The sequence below is a fragment of the Myripristis murdjan genome, chromosome 23 (genome assembly GCF_902150065.1).
Source record: "Myripristis murdjan chromosome 23, fMyrMur1.1, whole genome shotgun sequence".
NCBI classification, from domain to species: Eukaryota; Metazoa; Chordata; class Actinopteri; order Holocentriformes; family Holocentridae; genus Myripristis; species Myripristis murdjan.
The window spans coordinates 6112710-6129954 of NC_044002.1; the positions used below are offsets into that span (position 1 = coordinate 6112710).

Here is a 17245-nt window from a genome sequence, read left to right on the forward strand (position 1 = left end):
TTTGTTAATATAACCACAACCTTTCTGCATGAGACCTCTCTCTCATGACGCCCATCTTCAATACCTCAACATCCTTTTGAAGTTTTTCCAGTGCTAATGAGCAACATTAGCATCCTTATTATCCTGTGGTAAAAGCTGTAATGCTACACCATGAAACATCAAAACTGTTTGCTGCAAGTCATACTAATGGCATTCTTTTTAGCATGCTACGGGGGGGTAGGGCAGGTTTCACCACAGGGTTTGCACACTAACACCTGTGAGGCTGCTGAGCAACATCCTCTCAAACTACACTGGAAATAATTTCTCTGAAAAAGTAGCAGAATATATTCACTAACTGTGGTTATAGAGGAGCCTCCATCACATCAGAGGAGGAGAGCAGTTAAATAAAAGATAATTTCTGGTACAATAAACCAACCCTACTGTGTGTGTGCATGTGTGTGTCATTTTCAGACAGTGCATCCAGGAAAGAAAGGGTTAAGAGGAACTAGGAGGGCGAGCATGACCAAATCCAAACAAACAGGAGAAGCAGAGCAGAGCGGAGCTTCAACACGATGAGGTCATGGTCCTATTTAAGAAGACAGCAATGCCTCCTACTGAGGGTGGAAGACCAACACAGAGAGGGGACAGAAAGACAGACCAGGAGACAGAAAGGAGCAGAGACAGAGCCAAGGAATCCATTAATATTCAGAATGACAGTCAAATAAGAGTGAAAACTATTCAATAAGTGAATATTAGCGAGTATTTTCTTTGGCTGGGTAGCAGAAGTCAAGAGGAAGTGATGTCAGCAAGTTTCTGAGAGACCCTTCTTCTTCTTCCCAGCATTTGCTCAGACAATGCTTTGTTGTGTGTAACTCTACACCTTATCGTGTCACTTTATTTAGCAGTTGTGTAAACAGCTCAAGGAAATCCTTGACACAAGTGGATCTGCATTGCCAACAGGGAAAACAGTAATGTTTCCAGAATAACGTACTTACTTTAGGGTGCACGTGTATGTCTGGAGTGTGATATGGCTTTTTTTTTTTTCAACCCTTTATCACACACACCTGCAGCATTCCTATCTTTGTTTAGCTCAGTCACACTTGTCTACATCCACTGTCTGCAAATAGATGACATCAGCTTGTAAGTGTGCATGTGTGCGTGTGTGTGTGTGTGTTGTGAATGCTGCAGGCAGACAAAATATGCTTAGCCAGGTTAACAAAACCTAAAACATCAGACTGTGTGTTCAGCAGACAGACTAAACACAGTGATTTGGCCATGCCAGCAGAGTCTAACCTACATTTGACGATGAGCTGAAAAGTCAAACACACACACACATACAAACACATGGTGGTGTGAGGTGTGATGACTTCAAGTGAAATGCAGCTTTCAAAAGTGCACGGAAGGGACATTTTTACATTTCAAATTGCAGTGTAAGTCTTCGCAGTCAGGAAATAAAGTTATAAACACAAAACAGAGTGATGGTGCATTCTTAATGGGAAGCAGCAGCACAGAAACAGCACACCACAAGGAAGACGCTGTGTTGCGGCTCTAAATATATTTATATGGGTTTCTGCTCTAAATAAATGAATCTGAGCATCATTTTTTTCTAGCACTGGACTACATTTTAAATGACCAATGATCAAGGTCATTTACATTGAAAGATGCAAAAAAAAAAAAAAAAAACTGCTTGGGAGCTTCCACCTGGTGAAGGATTCAGTCCACTGCTGGTGAATTCATCCATCCGTCCAACCCAAATTTTAGGCCTAATATTTCTACAATTTTCTTCAGAGGGTTCAACATAAAAATACTCATCACCTGTTTTGGTGTCCATGCCCTAGTTGATGAAACACTTTTGTAGGCCCTGTCCGAAATCCTCAAAGGTAGATGCTCCAATGAAATCGCCCTTTCCATTTTGTTTTCTTGGGTACTCCCTCACCATCTCTCAATTCTTTGTCATTCTTTCTTTTTCCTACAAAACCATCTCTGTCCATTCTTTCCCTGCGCTTTGCCCTCCTCTGCCTCACCCTGTCCCTCCTCATGTTTCTTCCTGTGAAGTCTGTGGAGGAAGCGTAGACTGGCCACACCTTTCCTCCCAGCATTCCTACACTAATGGGTACACACACAAACATACAGCACATACAAGCACAGATGCCCACGATGATGATACATAAATGCATTGATGGAAATGGACACACACTCACACCTTTCCCCCATAATGGATACTGCTAAGCTAATGGACAGAAACACACACAATCTGTCTTCTTAAGTGGACATTCCTTAACTAATGGCCACTCATACACACATACACACACACACATTACAGGGCTACTAAAGCCTTTTATAGACCTATGTTCTCTCCACCTCTATTATGCAGTGCTAACTATATGCTATTAAGTGACCACAGCTGCCCATTCTCTTTCACCACTAACCAGTGTTCATTTACACCTGGGCGACATCCAATGCTTAGGTGGCCTCAGACCAGCCATTGTTAGACAGTTTCAATGTACACTTTCTGCCCATATTCAGTACTTTTCAATATGACAATTGTCATGCAGAAACAAGCTTTGAATGAAAGCATATATGTTTTACAATTATATATGTAGGCATATAATTTATATCGGTCTAGCTGTAATTCTTAGGTTTAGCCTAATGAGATCACTACAGACTGTAGTGGGCAAGGCAATGAGCCCAGCTGTAGAAAGAAGGGTGTGAATTCAGCACAATAATAAGAGTTGAAGTGTACTCACTGCATTGGCTGACTTGATATTGAGGATACAGCAATACACAGAAACACACAAATTAAGACAGGCACACACATAACTGATCCATATATCAATCCCTCTAGCTTCCTCTCAGGATGACTTGGTCTCCCACAAGTCCTATTCACCACAGTGACTCAGTCCACACCTATAATCACGAACAGCTATTCATTCAAGTCAGTAAAGCAGAGGTGAGGCCAGTAGGGCATATTAGAAAAGAAGAGAAAACAATAGAAGAGCAGAGGTGGGCAGAGCATACAAAAGAAAAGAAAAGACAAAAGAAAAGAGAAGAAAAGAAAAGAAAAAAGACAAGAAAAGAAAAGAGCCTTTGGTGCTGATTTTGTGCATATGTGAAAAACCTCGACTTGACTACTGTCTTTTATCCACATGTATGTTTGCAGATACAGAAGTGAAACCTGTAGACTAAGCTGACTGGACCACATAGAGACGAGGGGCCGCGCTCGGCACAATGATGTGAACCAAGCAGGAGTGCTGGAGCCTTGGTGCTGCGGGGCTCAGTATGTTTTCAATGCGGTTCAGTGTCAATAGTCTGGTAGGTAGACAGCAGTATACACAGTTATGGTTCAGCTCCCACCACGACCACAAAGAGGCTGCTTGGAGGGACCACACAGACACATCAGACCTCTGGTGCCTATACTGACACTGTAGGCAATGGGTGGCAAGGAGGATTACAAGAGGAAGGGGGAGGAGAAGAAAAACAATGAGAAGGAGGCGAACTTGGAGAGGGATGAAGAGAAGGAGGAGTAGAAGACAAAGAAGAAAAACTAGGAAGGAGAAGAGGAAGGAGGAAGACAAGAGGGAGATTAAGGAGCAAAAGGAGAAGAAGAAGGAAGAGGAAGAGGAAGAGGAGGAGAAGAAGAAATCTGACAGATGAGCTGGAGAAGGTCCAAATCCAAGGCTGCAGCTGCTGAATTGAAGGGATCAGAGCGTTAGCATCTACATTTTCTTTAAATAATAATAATTTCCACATCAACCCAGCCTAATTCTTATTCATTGAACATTATCAGCTTTGCTAACAATATCTTTCATATCCTTAGTGGAGAACAATTTGTCTTAGTTGCTTTGGAGATAAATGTACAGTTAACATTATAAACATGAGGTAGCTGCAGTGCGGTCATCTGGTTGTGTGCAGCAGCCTTAGTGGAGCCACTCTCCAAACTACTGGCTGCCTGCTGTGATCTGTTCTCATTAGATAGAAGGATGGCTTTCATTTTAACAGGTACATACAGGGGAGTGGTATCACCACTGGACGCACACAGCATGTTTAATTAGTAATTTAGTCAGCACACAGTTTAAGATGAACCCCATGTCCACAGGGCTTTTACATTAGTTAAGCAGTAAGCATTGAGTAATAGACCAAGGGTTTACATTAACGGGTATGATTTAGCCAGCATAAAGTGCAGTTGTCTGGTAGATAAAAACATTGTCCACCAAAATGTCCAGTGGGAAATATGAAAGATAAATAACGTAACTGATTACTGTATTGAACATCTATGCAAAGGATGCTTTCTGTCTTTTTGAGAGTCAATTCAGCTCAGTCAGTTCTCTTATGCACACACACACACTGTTACAAAGGGAAACACTTACAGGCTCCAATGTGTTGCATTAGGTTTAAGTAATCCCTCTCACAGCCAGAACTTAATTACCACTACTAAAATAAACATCATCATTTCAAATATAGGATATGTGTCTAAGGACACTACAAAATATGTGTCTGAGAGTTCTGTTTGGCCAGAATTCAGGAATATCACTGGCCATTTGGGGTGTGTGTGTGTGTGTGTGTGTGTGTGTGTGTGTGTGTGTGTGTGTGTGTGTGTGTGTGTGTGTGGTGAGTAAGCATGTATGTGGGGAGGGGGTGAAATTATGAAACTTCATGGTTCTGACCTCAAGGGAAGAAGAGAGCAAGGCAGGGGAGTGAAACAGAGGGGTGTGTGTTTGTGTGCGTGGGGGAGTGTGTGTTCATAATGCAGTCTTTGAGGACAGTGAGCCAACAATAAGCCAGACTTCCTCTGGTGAGTTTCATTAGCTAGCCAGCTCCTTGGAAACCAGAACACACACAAACACACACACATACACACTCACACTCACACACACCTTGTTTAGCTCTTTGCTGGCTTGTTGTGTGGTATAAATTTTATATATTTTTTTTTTCTAGACTATTTTGTTGTCGGCCTAATAATGAGCAGGATATGAGACAGAAGATGACACACACACATACACACACACACACACACACACACACAGAGAGAGGTCTAGGAGATGGCTCATAAGGTCCAACAATTTCTCTACACCACTACAGAGGCTTCCTTCTTACTGAGACATTTAATCTAGTATTCTAGTCTGAAAATTGTATTTTTCCAACAAGTGAAAATCCTACTTATGATGTTAGTTATTTTCTTTCTTTTGCCTCACTTTCTTGTCGCATTACATTGGAAACACACAGAACTGACTTAAGGACTCAAACTTAAGGACTAAATGACTTCATAAAATGGATGTTTTTTTTGTGTACAAGTTATTATTAGGCAGTAAGCAAGTCCAAACTGATCCCCTGGACTCCAAAAATAAAGAAGACTTAACCAAACTGAACAAGTTTCAGCCAAAAAAAAATACAAATTAAAGCACAGATGACGAAAGACATGTTAACTACAACCAACTCCCTAGATGACTCAATGAGTCAGATATGAAGCAACAGTAAATATGAGCCAGTTGTGATCAGTCATATGTGAGACACAAGAATTGTAACTGAACCTAATCCTGGCCTGCGCTACTACTATGATTAAAGTGAGAATCATACCGATCTACTGAAACGTGCTCTGATGCTGCAAGCAGACAATAATGCACCTGGTATCTTCTGTACTGTATCTGTGTGGCAGTCCGCACAGCTGTTATTGTGAAAAATATACACATTTGAACACCATGTTTATTCGCAAATCATACTTCCTTCAGAATCTTGTATCAGTCTCATTGCTTCATACTGCATATATATTTCATAAGCTTTCAATTTCATCCCATTAACATTTTGGTATTTTTCATGTTTTACACTACTACATAGGTGCTTTACTAATACATACAGCACACATTTGTTCATATTTAGTAATCCCTATCAAGTATGCAATAGATAATATCTGGGTTCACCTGCTATTTCATGTGAAAATAGCTTCTATGAAAAAGGGCTACTGTCACTTTAAGTACCAGCTGTCAAAAAAGCAACAAATGTAACCAGTAAATACACTTTCCCATACTTACAGTCTACTTAACATGTGAAACTGAAAGCAACCTATAAATTCAACTATTTATATTCTTGTTCATACTCCATTCTTATTCATCTAATCTTACACTTCTCTTACATGTACATACTTGGTTGCTGCAACAACCCAAGTTCCCCACAGGGATGATCAAGTTTCAACTTATCATAACTCAGTGATACTCATTTCACAGCAGTTTGAGAATGCGAGCTTGAACCCTTATGCAATTATTGTGATAACTGCAGTTCATTCGAAACTAGGTGGAGAAAAAACACCAAATCATCAATCATTTTTTAATAATCCCATAAAAAATTTCCTCACACTTATGCAAATCATTCCTGGTAGAGTACTGGGTGGAAAAGTACAAAATATAGGATCACCAGTCAGTCAAACAGGACAATGGATACAATGAGGATGTCAAAGGCAGGTGTGTCTGTAAGGGGCCAGATAATGGGAAACACAATACCTCTGTGTGTGTTTGCGTGCGTGCATGCGTGTGTGTGTGTGTGTGTGTGTGTGTGTGTGTGTGTACCTGTGTGTGTGTGTGTGAGATGATCATCATCATCGTTATGTCATGCTAGCCAAACCAGCCCCCTCACCTCAGCTTTGGTGGAAATTCCCTTTTAAGAGTCTGTTCCTCACACAAACACACACACATACTACCACATCAGTCAGACTAGGTGAGATTCAACCACCATGAGCAACTGTCTACTGATAAAACCCTGCACACACAACAATATAATGATCATCTGGCACATTCAAAACAAAAAACACCTTGGGAATTTGTTTTTGTTTGTTTTGTTTTGTGTTTTTAAACCTACCACTGCCATTTCCTTGGAAGGAGTGCCATTTGAGTCACAATTGCATAACATGCCAAGTTCAAAGCTGAACTGTTGCTCCATTTCAGTGTCACATGAAACAAGTAATGACACATTATAGTGGGTTATTTGACACGTAAGTGTGTGTATGTACTAGTAATTGTGAGTGGGCTCACCATTGAGCAATTTATGGTGTGATGAGTGGGGTGTATGGAATGCCATTTACTGTCCGGAAAGACAAACATAACACCAGACATTCTCATGTTACTTTTGAAGATATTACATTGACTAAGTAGGGGGTCATTCTGTATTCATTCAGCAGCAGTGAAATACCAAAAGCCTAAAACTGATACCACTGCTGGTAATTCCCTCTAAGTAAGACGCCTTTAAAATGTGTTTAATATGACTGTAGCCATAAGTGGGACTGAAACAGAGACATGGAACCAAAACTCAAGTTACTCCTGTCCGGGCATCAGTATCACATCAAATTACAGACGAAGCTTCCCTTGTGCATAACTCTCATTCCACAGCCTTCAGCCCTTTCGCTAAATGCCTAACTTTGGCCCAAAACCAAACCTTAACCTAAACATAACACCAATTCACATCCCCAAAATGACCCCTTGTAAAAGTATGGGTGTCCTCACTCGTGGGAGGATTTTTTCTAGTACATGAGCACACACTGAGTGAACACATGCCTTGTCATTTATCATCCATTTATTCTCACTTTCTCCTCAGCACATCAAAGCATGCTGCGGGAGAACTGGCCCACCTCAGAGTGTGCTGTGGTTTGGTGATAATAGCGGTCCTGAGATCACAGCCGGCCTAAACTGCTCACAGATGGGGATCTGATTGAAGCTTGGTATGTGACTGAATAGCTTGCAGGGCACAGCAGCAAAACCAGGGACCAACACATGCTTCATTACCAACCCTGTCATATAAGCACAGAACGAGAAAGCCGGGCAGTGAGACACAGAGCTAGACTGCACTGGCATCTATGATCAGACTCAAGGAGACATGACGCAAATCACATTTTCACCAGCAATACCAGTTAAGACAGACATGATTTAGTTTAACATATACTAAGAATACTAAGAACCGATACTTTGGTACCATGTCAATGCCAATAGTTCAAAAATACTACAGTACCCATTTTTCTATGGTCCGTAGGTACCCAATGTATTTATTTAGATTTAGCCTTCAGTGGGCTCTAACATATGCTTCCAGAACCGACAGGGGCAGTTCCATACGACTTACACTTGTTTAAGTGTGTGCCAAATAGAGCACAAACACATGTGAAAGTGGTATCGAGAATTGTGGAAATTCATTGTGGAAATTCACTGGTATTGTTACTGACCACTGAATTTCTGGTATCGTGACAACCCTACTGTGTTAGCCTTATATCTGATAGCAGCAGCAGCAGCAGCAACAGTAGCAACAGCAGCGCACCTATCAGGAGGTTATAAAAATGTGAGCAGGTCACGGCACTGCATATTCAAGTAGAATCGATTTGCACCATAACACTTGCGAGGCACACTGTTTTATTTCTGAAGCCACAGAAAACACTGCTAGTGCCTGTAAGTGTGATTGCTACCACATGCTGATGGAGAAATCCAATTTTGAGCCTCAACCTTGAGATTTTCAGCCTGTTCTCTACAGGTGTAGCGTTCCCTCTCAGAAACACTGGGTTTTTGGCACCGTTGTGATTCTTTTAAAGACTGATGTTATCTTTTACAGTTTGGTGGACCAAAAACCAACTTGCAGTCCTGTGGGTTTATACATTTTTAAAACAGGTGGCCCCATGTCAAAGGTAATCTCTTACTCTTGCAATATTAATGCCTTAAGTAGTACATTCTTACTTAGACAGGATGAGCTTTAACAATAATTGAGCTAGAAGTAAGCTGAAGTCAAAATGAAAAAAATACAGCACTGTAGTAGCCTTAAAAGGCTACATCTTCCATCTGGTGCCCTTTGACCTTGTAATATGATGCTACAGGTGGTCAGTTTCAGACAACAGCTCAGACAGGTTAGTAGAAAAGAGAGAGAGTGAGGCGGGGGTTGTAAGGCACTTATACACCTGTTCATTGTATGGAATTGGATGGGAGCTCTACAGTAGGGCGTCTGTTCAAAACAGCTGGTAGCATGACTCCTGTGATGTCAGCTAGCTTTATAAGCTGTGCAAAAACCTCAAAAAGCCTTTAAGAAGGAAGAAAGACCAAGAAGAAGATAACCATGGCAATGATGATGATGGCTGTGCGGAAAAATCATTTTAGGTGAAGGGGTTCAGCTACGTAATATTGATCAAGTCAGAGGTGGACGACACTGACTGGCTGCCATACACACATACAACATAAGAGAGTGTAATACACATAGTCTTCCTGAATTCATCCATGCACAAATACACTCTCTCTTTCTCCTCTCCTCTTTTTCTCTCACACACGGCCCTTACAAACAAGTCATATTCTCCATGACGTAGGTGGCTCCTTTCAAAGGCTACTCTATCATATTATACAACATAGTTCGTCCCAGTGTAGAGTGCTCAGTGTGTGTGTGTGCCCAAGCATAAAAGCACTCCGGTCCTGTTTGAAGAGATAGCGAGGGCAGCGCAGTAAAGAACAATTCGACTGAGTTTCCTCTGGAAAAGCACAGGGCAGGAGAAAGAAAAAGCAAAGGAGAACAGCCTCATAAAAAGCTTTATGTAACCTGCAGACAGTCAGACATAAGTCCTTGTTCTCACACACACTGCAAAGTATAGTGGGTCACACACACACACACACACACACACAAGCAAACACATTATACTAACTTCGAGAGTGAAAAACATAAGTTCAGAGATTTCTTTACAAGGTAATGACGGAGTAAATGTAATATTTTTGTCTGATGTTGATTCTTCCCAGTTGAGCCAAAGGTCAAGGCACACCTGGGCTGAGTCCCAACTGGAGCTCGATTAATATAGTTGGAGGCCAGCGCCAATATTTTTTAACTGCACCTGCCAAGAGACAATGTTTTTGTGCTGTCTGCTTTAAATTTGACCATATTCATCCCCAAAACAATATTTTTAGTGAAGAATACAGCATTGAATGCAGATTTTTATACTTCCTTATGCCTCCAAACCTGTATTTACAGCATCACAGAACACTAAAAAGCACACTAAAAGACCAATGACATTCATCTACTGTATCTGGGTTAGCTTCTTACAGCAGGCTGCGTCAGTGTTAATTGCAGGTTGTAGACACCGACACCCCTGAAGTTGTTGAGTGAAATCCACCCACACCACACTGGAAGGATTTTTCCAGAATAAATCATTATCGTGTGGTCTGGACTCTTGAAGGAACCTGCATTCTGTTTTTAATAAAAGGGCAGTATCAACTCAATTTTTCAGTCTAATACAAACCAGCCAGCTACTGGTTTCATGGGTTGCAGTTATGACTGCATAATGAATGGTGAATCTCTGTTTCTGGAACAAAGCTGATTCAAATGAAGTATATCAAATGAACAAAAACAGACACCTGGCCCACAGTAAAAGAAATAAGACAATTGGCTCATCTTGGTCTGGCTATAACTGGACTCACTGCTGCAGGGTGGAGGCAAGGCCAGCACACACAACAACAAACATGCAGACAGAGCACTCTGTAGCTGCCGTGACAGTGTTGTGAGTCTAAACAGCTGAAAGGTTGACAGTACTTAAAACACAACTGTACCACACGTGATGTTAACACACACACACACACACACACACTCCTTCACATGAGGCTGAATCTGTCAGAATATCCACTTGCAGCCAGGTAGTTATTACCACTAAACACACCGTGATGAGTGAAACTGTCTTTGAAAGTTTGAGAGAGTATACCCAAATGAGAAATTCTGTTAAAATTTGACTGAAGTAGGAGTAAAATTACTTCAATATCTGATTTAAAATTGTTTGACGTAACTGTTGCTTATCCAAAACGTTTCAATTTTTCTCTGCAAATAAAAAAAAAACAAAACAAAACATAAAAAACAGCCTGAGTCTATATTGTACAGTAAAAGTCATGGATTAAATCAGTGCTTCATATCGGCTGGTGCAGCAGCACTGTGTAAGAAATGTGTACAGGCAGTGAAAGGGAAGAGCTCTGGTCTTGAAACCATAACAAACCTTGGGCGGCATTGCTGTGTTGAGAGAACAGGATAGAGAGCCGAGAACAGGCAGGAACTCACACACAATGGAGGAGGAACCAGGATAAAGGGAAGAGAGGAGGAATGGAGGGGTGAGGAAGGGAGAGAAGGAGGGCAGAGGCTGGACAGAGGAAGGAAACAGAGAGAGAAGGAATGTGAAGGGTGGTGTGGGGGAGAAGGAAGGATTAAGATGGACAAAGTTTGATTTTCAATCACCTGCCCATGAAAATAAGAGAGAAAATCCCTTACAGAGAGCTAAGTTCAGACTGATAGTGATGCAGACAGCAGTCAGTCAGTATTCCGTATTGGGAAAATGCCACATGTAGTTTCACGAACTCAGAGGCAAATAAGAAAAAGAAAGCTGTGACGAGCTCAAAAACAGGTGCACAGAGTGTTTTAGTGCTTGGTTTAAGATAAAAGGAATGTACAGATGTCTAAAATCAGAGGTGAGTGTGCTGACGCCGGAGGGAGGCACTGCATCAAAGACTTTCCAATACCCTGCTATGGCATGAACACTTTACTGGTAGGTGATGTCACATGTTAGTTTACTGTTTGTGTGTGTGTGTGTTACAGTGAAAGAGAAAGAGAGAAGGAGAGCTAGATAGGATCACCCTCACCTCTGTGGTAGTCAGCCAGTCTATCAGTCAGCCTTGGAGATAACAAACAGAAGGGACTTTTCCCACAGCAACAGATAATGAAGTTAAGAGTCTCAACCTTTTTAACAGAGAAAGACTTCACTTTAACATCTGAGGGGATTCCCTTCACAACAACTTCAGGTAGACAAACAAAATTCAGTGTTGTGAATTCTACCTTATGCACACAGTTGGACAGACACACACCTCCACAGGGTTACAAGGCGTGGCTGGAATAAGGCACACCTAACTGAGGAAAAAATACTGTACCATAAATCCATTAGCTGTGGGAGTGGGCGGTCTGCAGTTGGAGAGGAACAACAAACAACTTGTGGTTCTCCAGCTACCTCCTGTTATCACAAATGATGTCAGGTAAAGGGCTGATATCACCTCACCTTTAGGTCAGCTCATTTGAAATGCAAACAGAAAGTGCATTTTCATTTCGCACTGATAGTACACTTACTCACTTCATGGCTGTAAAGTCTAAATATGACAAGTTCTTTCAACATAGGACAACATTTCCTATCCATATGACAACATATTATACATTATACATTATATTATAGATTGATAAAGAGCCAAGTTCCCCCTAGAACTCTGATAAAATGGTGCTGAGTCAACATCACTGCTATCATATGATATTGCTGTTCAAAGGTGCACTATGCAAAATTGCCAAGTGTTAGCTGAAGTAAGGACTGTTTACACTCACTCAACTAACTGTGGAATAAGCACAAAATTTGACAGTTGAGTCTGCATGATTCTTAGCAGCAACCTGACCCACTGATAAATGATGTGCTTATTCCATGTATTGTGTCAGCCAAGTGCAAATGGTCCTCACTTCAGTCCACCTTCAATTTTGTATAGAATTATCAAATTATTGATAATTCTATACAAAATGTCCTTGTTTGTAGAGAGCCATGCAAATATAACAAGATTAATAATGTATGATATAATTCGCCTCTAAGCTAAACAACCCCCAAAGTCACCATTGCAACTGCATCTTTTTCAAGCGGTTTACTGGGTAAGAGTGCCAGTTTGACTGTTTTTAGTGTGAAGGCACTGGTGAGCAGACAACTAAATGTCACCAAGAATCAATGACCATCCATCCATTACACAAATACAGCACAGCCTGTCAGTTAAAACTATGTTATATGTATCAAAAAAATCACTGCAATACACAGTCACTGGAGACAGACTACAGGATCAGCAGGCACTGCTGATAGCACTGTGAACAAGGAATTACTGCTGCATGTGAACCTACTAGGCCCACATTAAATCTATGAATAGCCTGTGTGTTGTATTTTTTTCTCATTTGTCATTCTTATGTTCTGAACCAGCTTTAAATCTATTTTCATTCTGCATGTGTTATTCTGCTGTGATGTAAACCACTATGTAAAGCCTGTGTTTAGTGTTTTTCTTATAAGTGACTGGTGGTTAGTTCAGCTGAGTTTAAGTGTCTTTGCTGCTACATGACCCAATATCAACTTGACACACTTCGCAAAGATGATGAATAGGCTACAGTAACAGTGCATGATGATGAATTGAAGATGAGCCGCTTTAGTGTGTGTGTGTGTGTGTGTGTGTGTGCTGGGGGGAGGATGGGGGATTACCCTAGAGTGGTTCACTACACAGCAACCCACTGGTCAGCATGACATTTCCCCTACAGTGACACCATTCATACAATGGGTGGATGGGATGGATGAGTGTGTGTGTGTGTGTGGGGAGAGGGGATAAACACTGTTTCAGTCACCACTGACAGACCGTACAAATGTGGGAATGTGTGTGAGTGTGTAGGACAGGGAGATAAATCCCCCGCTGCCTGGACGGTGACATCTCATTTCCCTGCCCACAGTTGGTCTACTGTCCATTTATCACTCATCAGTCTTTCCTTTATGTTCCTGTCTGTGTATCTGCTGTCAGTCTGTTGACACTGCAGCTTATTAAACGGCACTTTTTCATTTACACCTTAGCCTGGGACCTCAATGAAAAAAGTCACCGCTTGTCCTTGACTACTAATACTACAAATACTAGGCTACTACTGCTGAATATGTAAAGGTGACTCCAACCTCAAAGATATAGGTGTCTTGTGTTGTTAGTCATGAATTTCCTCCGTGGGGGGCGTTACCAAGACGGCACCTGAGTGAACCGACTTCTCTTATAAAGGACTTTGCCTCTACTACTACTGCTTCTACTATTACAACTACTTCTACAACATCGTCATGGTTCTAGAGGAGTTTGTCAGTTTATCTGTGGCACCCCTATTTCAAAATAGCTAGTTCCATATGGTTCCACTCATTCAATCGATGCTGCAAGCAAGAGTAACAAATAAGCAAAATGAGAAAATAATCATAGGCAAAAGACCGAGTACATAAAAGTTAGAGCCAACCCACACATTTTCCTAAGGAAATGTCCTTTCTGCAGTTGTAAAGTGCTGTTGCCACACGAGGAACCACCAGACACAAGCAAGTAGCCCAATTCAGGACCCAAGCTGCAGTTTAAAAGGCCAGGGGTCACAACCTCTCTTGCAGCACTGTGTGGCCACATTGTGCATGTACTCCATGCACAAACACACACACACACACACACACACACACACACACACACACACACACACACACACACACACACTGCCATGAGGAATGAGGACCTGTGTCAAGGGCCTTTTATGGAAAAATGAAGGGTCACACTGCAGAATGTGCCAGCAACTTATGTCTCTCTCTCATACACACACACATGCACACAGAGACAGACAGAAGTGGGCAGAGCAGAAGAAAAGCTCAATTCTTTTACAGTATGCTGAGTGTTCAGAGAGCGAAACAAACCAGCTGTGTTTGTGAGAGTATGTGAGCTTGTGTGTGTGGTGTGGCATGACAGACAGTGCATGTATGTGTGAGTGCAAGTGAATGAGTGTGAGTGAAAGACATTGACTGACACTGCAAAAGGTCAAAGATCTGAAAAGTGACCTAGTTTGAGAGTTCCAGACATGTTAAGGCTGAATGTCTTAATTTTAACCCAATCTGAGTCTAGACTTAATTCTGTCTGCATGCAAAAGAAGATTCAGTAAACAAAATTCGAATCTAGGCTACAATGTCAGCTTTTGTTTGAAAACCTGCTTAAACTGTGTTTCAGGACCAAAAATAGGTCACAGAGCTGGTTTTGGTGGGTCCTTGTGAATCCCTGTAAAGACTAATTTCCTCTGTGTCCCAGGTCAGAAAAGACCCTATAGACAAGGGGCTCTCACACATTTTCATGTTAAGAAACACTACATAGAGAGACAAATTAAGCCAAAGAGTCATTTGATAGGACTTTGTCCGAGAGATCTATAATACAAGAGCTTGCTATTGATTTTGAACCAAACTGTGAAACAGTCTCAATAGTATGTGGAGAGCTTACTGTGTTAAAACCAAAATATATGACTAGAGTGGTCATTATTTTAGATTGTTATTCTGCAGATAAGATAATTTCATATGAATCAACATATACTGAAATGAAACTAATTGTAGGAGGGACCCCACTTTGAAAGCACTGCCTAGATAGCAGTCAGCATGATATGAGGGAAGCTAATATTTAAATTGCTCTATAGTTACTTCCTCAATTCAGTGCTCTACGACCTGAACCACATGCTACTTACAGCAGACAAAAACCAACACAGTTATTGTCAAATGGTGATGTAAGCTAGAGCTGTTAACTGTCGAAAGGGGATTAAAACGAGACAACACAGGCTCGTTGTTTTTATGCAAATACACGTATTAATAGACCCTGTTAGTGTGGACTTGTATGGAGACACTACTTATAACAAACTACATTTAAAAATGAGTCAATTTAAAGGAGTTTCACGTATATGCAACTATATATATCCGACAGAAAAAAAAAAAAAAAACATTAATAAATTTACACATCATTAGCACCTTTTGGTTAATTCGGCATTCATAAAATCTACCAAGAAGCTTTCAATGTTATTAAAATTTCAACTTTTAGAATTGGTACACGCCGCCGTCTAGAGTGAATTTTGGTGAAAAAGACTGTGGGAAGATGAGTGAAATAAATTAGAAAAGTGACAATTTAATCGAAGTAAGCTCTCTTTTGTGTAGTAAGTGTATGCCGAATAGAAGGATGATCTCTAAAGTCTCACTTGGTCTTCAGTTTTGTTCTTCCAAATGTGCGCCTTTGCCCATAAACAGAGGGTTATTAATTTGATTGTTGAAGACAGCTTTGCACAATGTTCCTCGATACAGGAGGACAGGACGGAACGTACAGGGAGTAACTCAAGAGGTGCCTAGCCACAACTTGGCAGCAAAACAAAAGGGTTACAGTGAAATTAGGTTCAAAGGGCACAAGCAAATTTTAAATGTACCTTGCTCTCTGTCGGTTTGCCTGAAGGTTTCTTGAAGAAAGAGGTCCTGGCGGTGAAAAAATACTCTTCGGAGTCCTCCTCTAAACTACTGTAGCCACTGCTCATCGTGCTATTCCACGTCATTGGCGGAGAAAACTTGTCGATTCGAGCTTGGCCACATCAAAACCGGACAGTCGGCTACTTAAAGCGAATTTCAAAAGAGGGCAAAACCCAGAGCCCGGTCTATTCGGGGCAGCAACTATCGGTGTTTAACGTTACTCTTGTGAGATGATTTCCTCTTTCAAAATCCACTCAGCTGTCCACCAGTTCCCAGCCCCGGTCCTCCTCCTTCCACCTTTTCCACTCAAACAGACTCGTTTAAGTCTAGCATGGCCAAACTAAAATGAGTTTTCAATCCTGGAAGAGAGTGTAACCGACTACTTAGATGTACTGAGGCCCTAGGTCAACTTTTATCGCATAATTTCGAAACAGATACCGCTGAAATACCATGCACAGCTCGCTTTGACTGCGTACCAACCGTTACACTGTTGAATGTATATTCCTAACTTCTGTCTGACAGCCCGTCTACAGTAAGGCCCCGCCCACTACGAGCTCACTACTACAGCTGTCCAATCTCCTGTCTGACGAGCAGCTAAGCCACACCCACGAATAGCTCACAAAAACAGCCAGCCAATCACCTTCCTGATAGCCAGACTAGGGCAGAGTAAAGCCAAAGATCGTTTATATTAAGATGATCCAAAATTTAAAGGATTACTATGATTTTCGTTACAGTAAGTTACAGTTTGCATTTTTATCCCACGTCTGCTTAAATATGTCTGTTTAAACATGAGATATAAACAAGTTGCAACCGAACATTGTATATCTCCACAGTTCCATTTATGCCAATGAGAACAGATTCTGGTTTGCACGTTTCCTCCTACACTGTCTGATTACGTTTGTGGTGCTCAGAGACAGAGTGAGATGTCTGTGTTTTTCCTCTTCTCAGGTGGAGCAACTTCCACTACTTGCTCAGTACTGCCAGTCTGGTCTTAACATCACTGTCAAATGTCACTGTATTCAGAATAAAAACGTAAAACCTGAAAAAACTGAAACCTACCTGAAATCTTAAACTGAGGGACACCTCAGCAGGGCAGGCCATTACCAACACAGCTCTTGAACTCAGGTTGTCTGGTTGAAGAATGGTCTCTAACCAAAAAGCCAACCTGCCCTCCCCAAGCAAGAAAATCTATCTTTCCCATCTCTTGCTGACGTAATCCTCATGCTCATGATCTATTAACTCAAGACA

At 41.3% G+C, this 17245-nt stretch overlaps 1 protein-coding gene across 1 annotated transcript in view; it reads right to left on the reverse strand.

Moving 5' to 3' along the window:
- rassf3 (Ras association domain family member 3) overlaps nucleotides 1–16481 on the reverse strand; it is a 31033-nt gene extending 14552 nt beyond the window's left edge. The window contains exon 1 of the mRNA XM_030045830.1: nucleotides 15961–16481. Within this exon, the coding sequence (XP_029901690.1) occupies nucleotides 15961–16083 (123 nt within the window). The 5' untranslated portion in view covers nucleotides 16084–16481. The remainder of the gene's footprint in view (nucleotides 1–15960) is intronic.
- Between the last annotated feature and the right edge of the window lie 764 nt (nucleotides 16482–17245).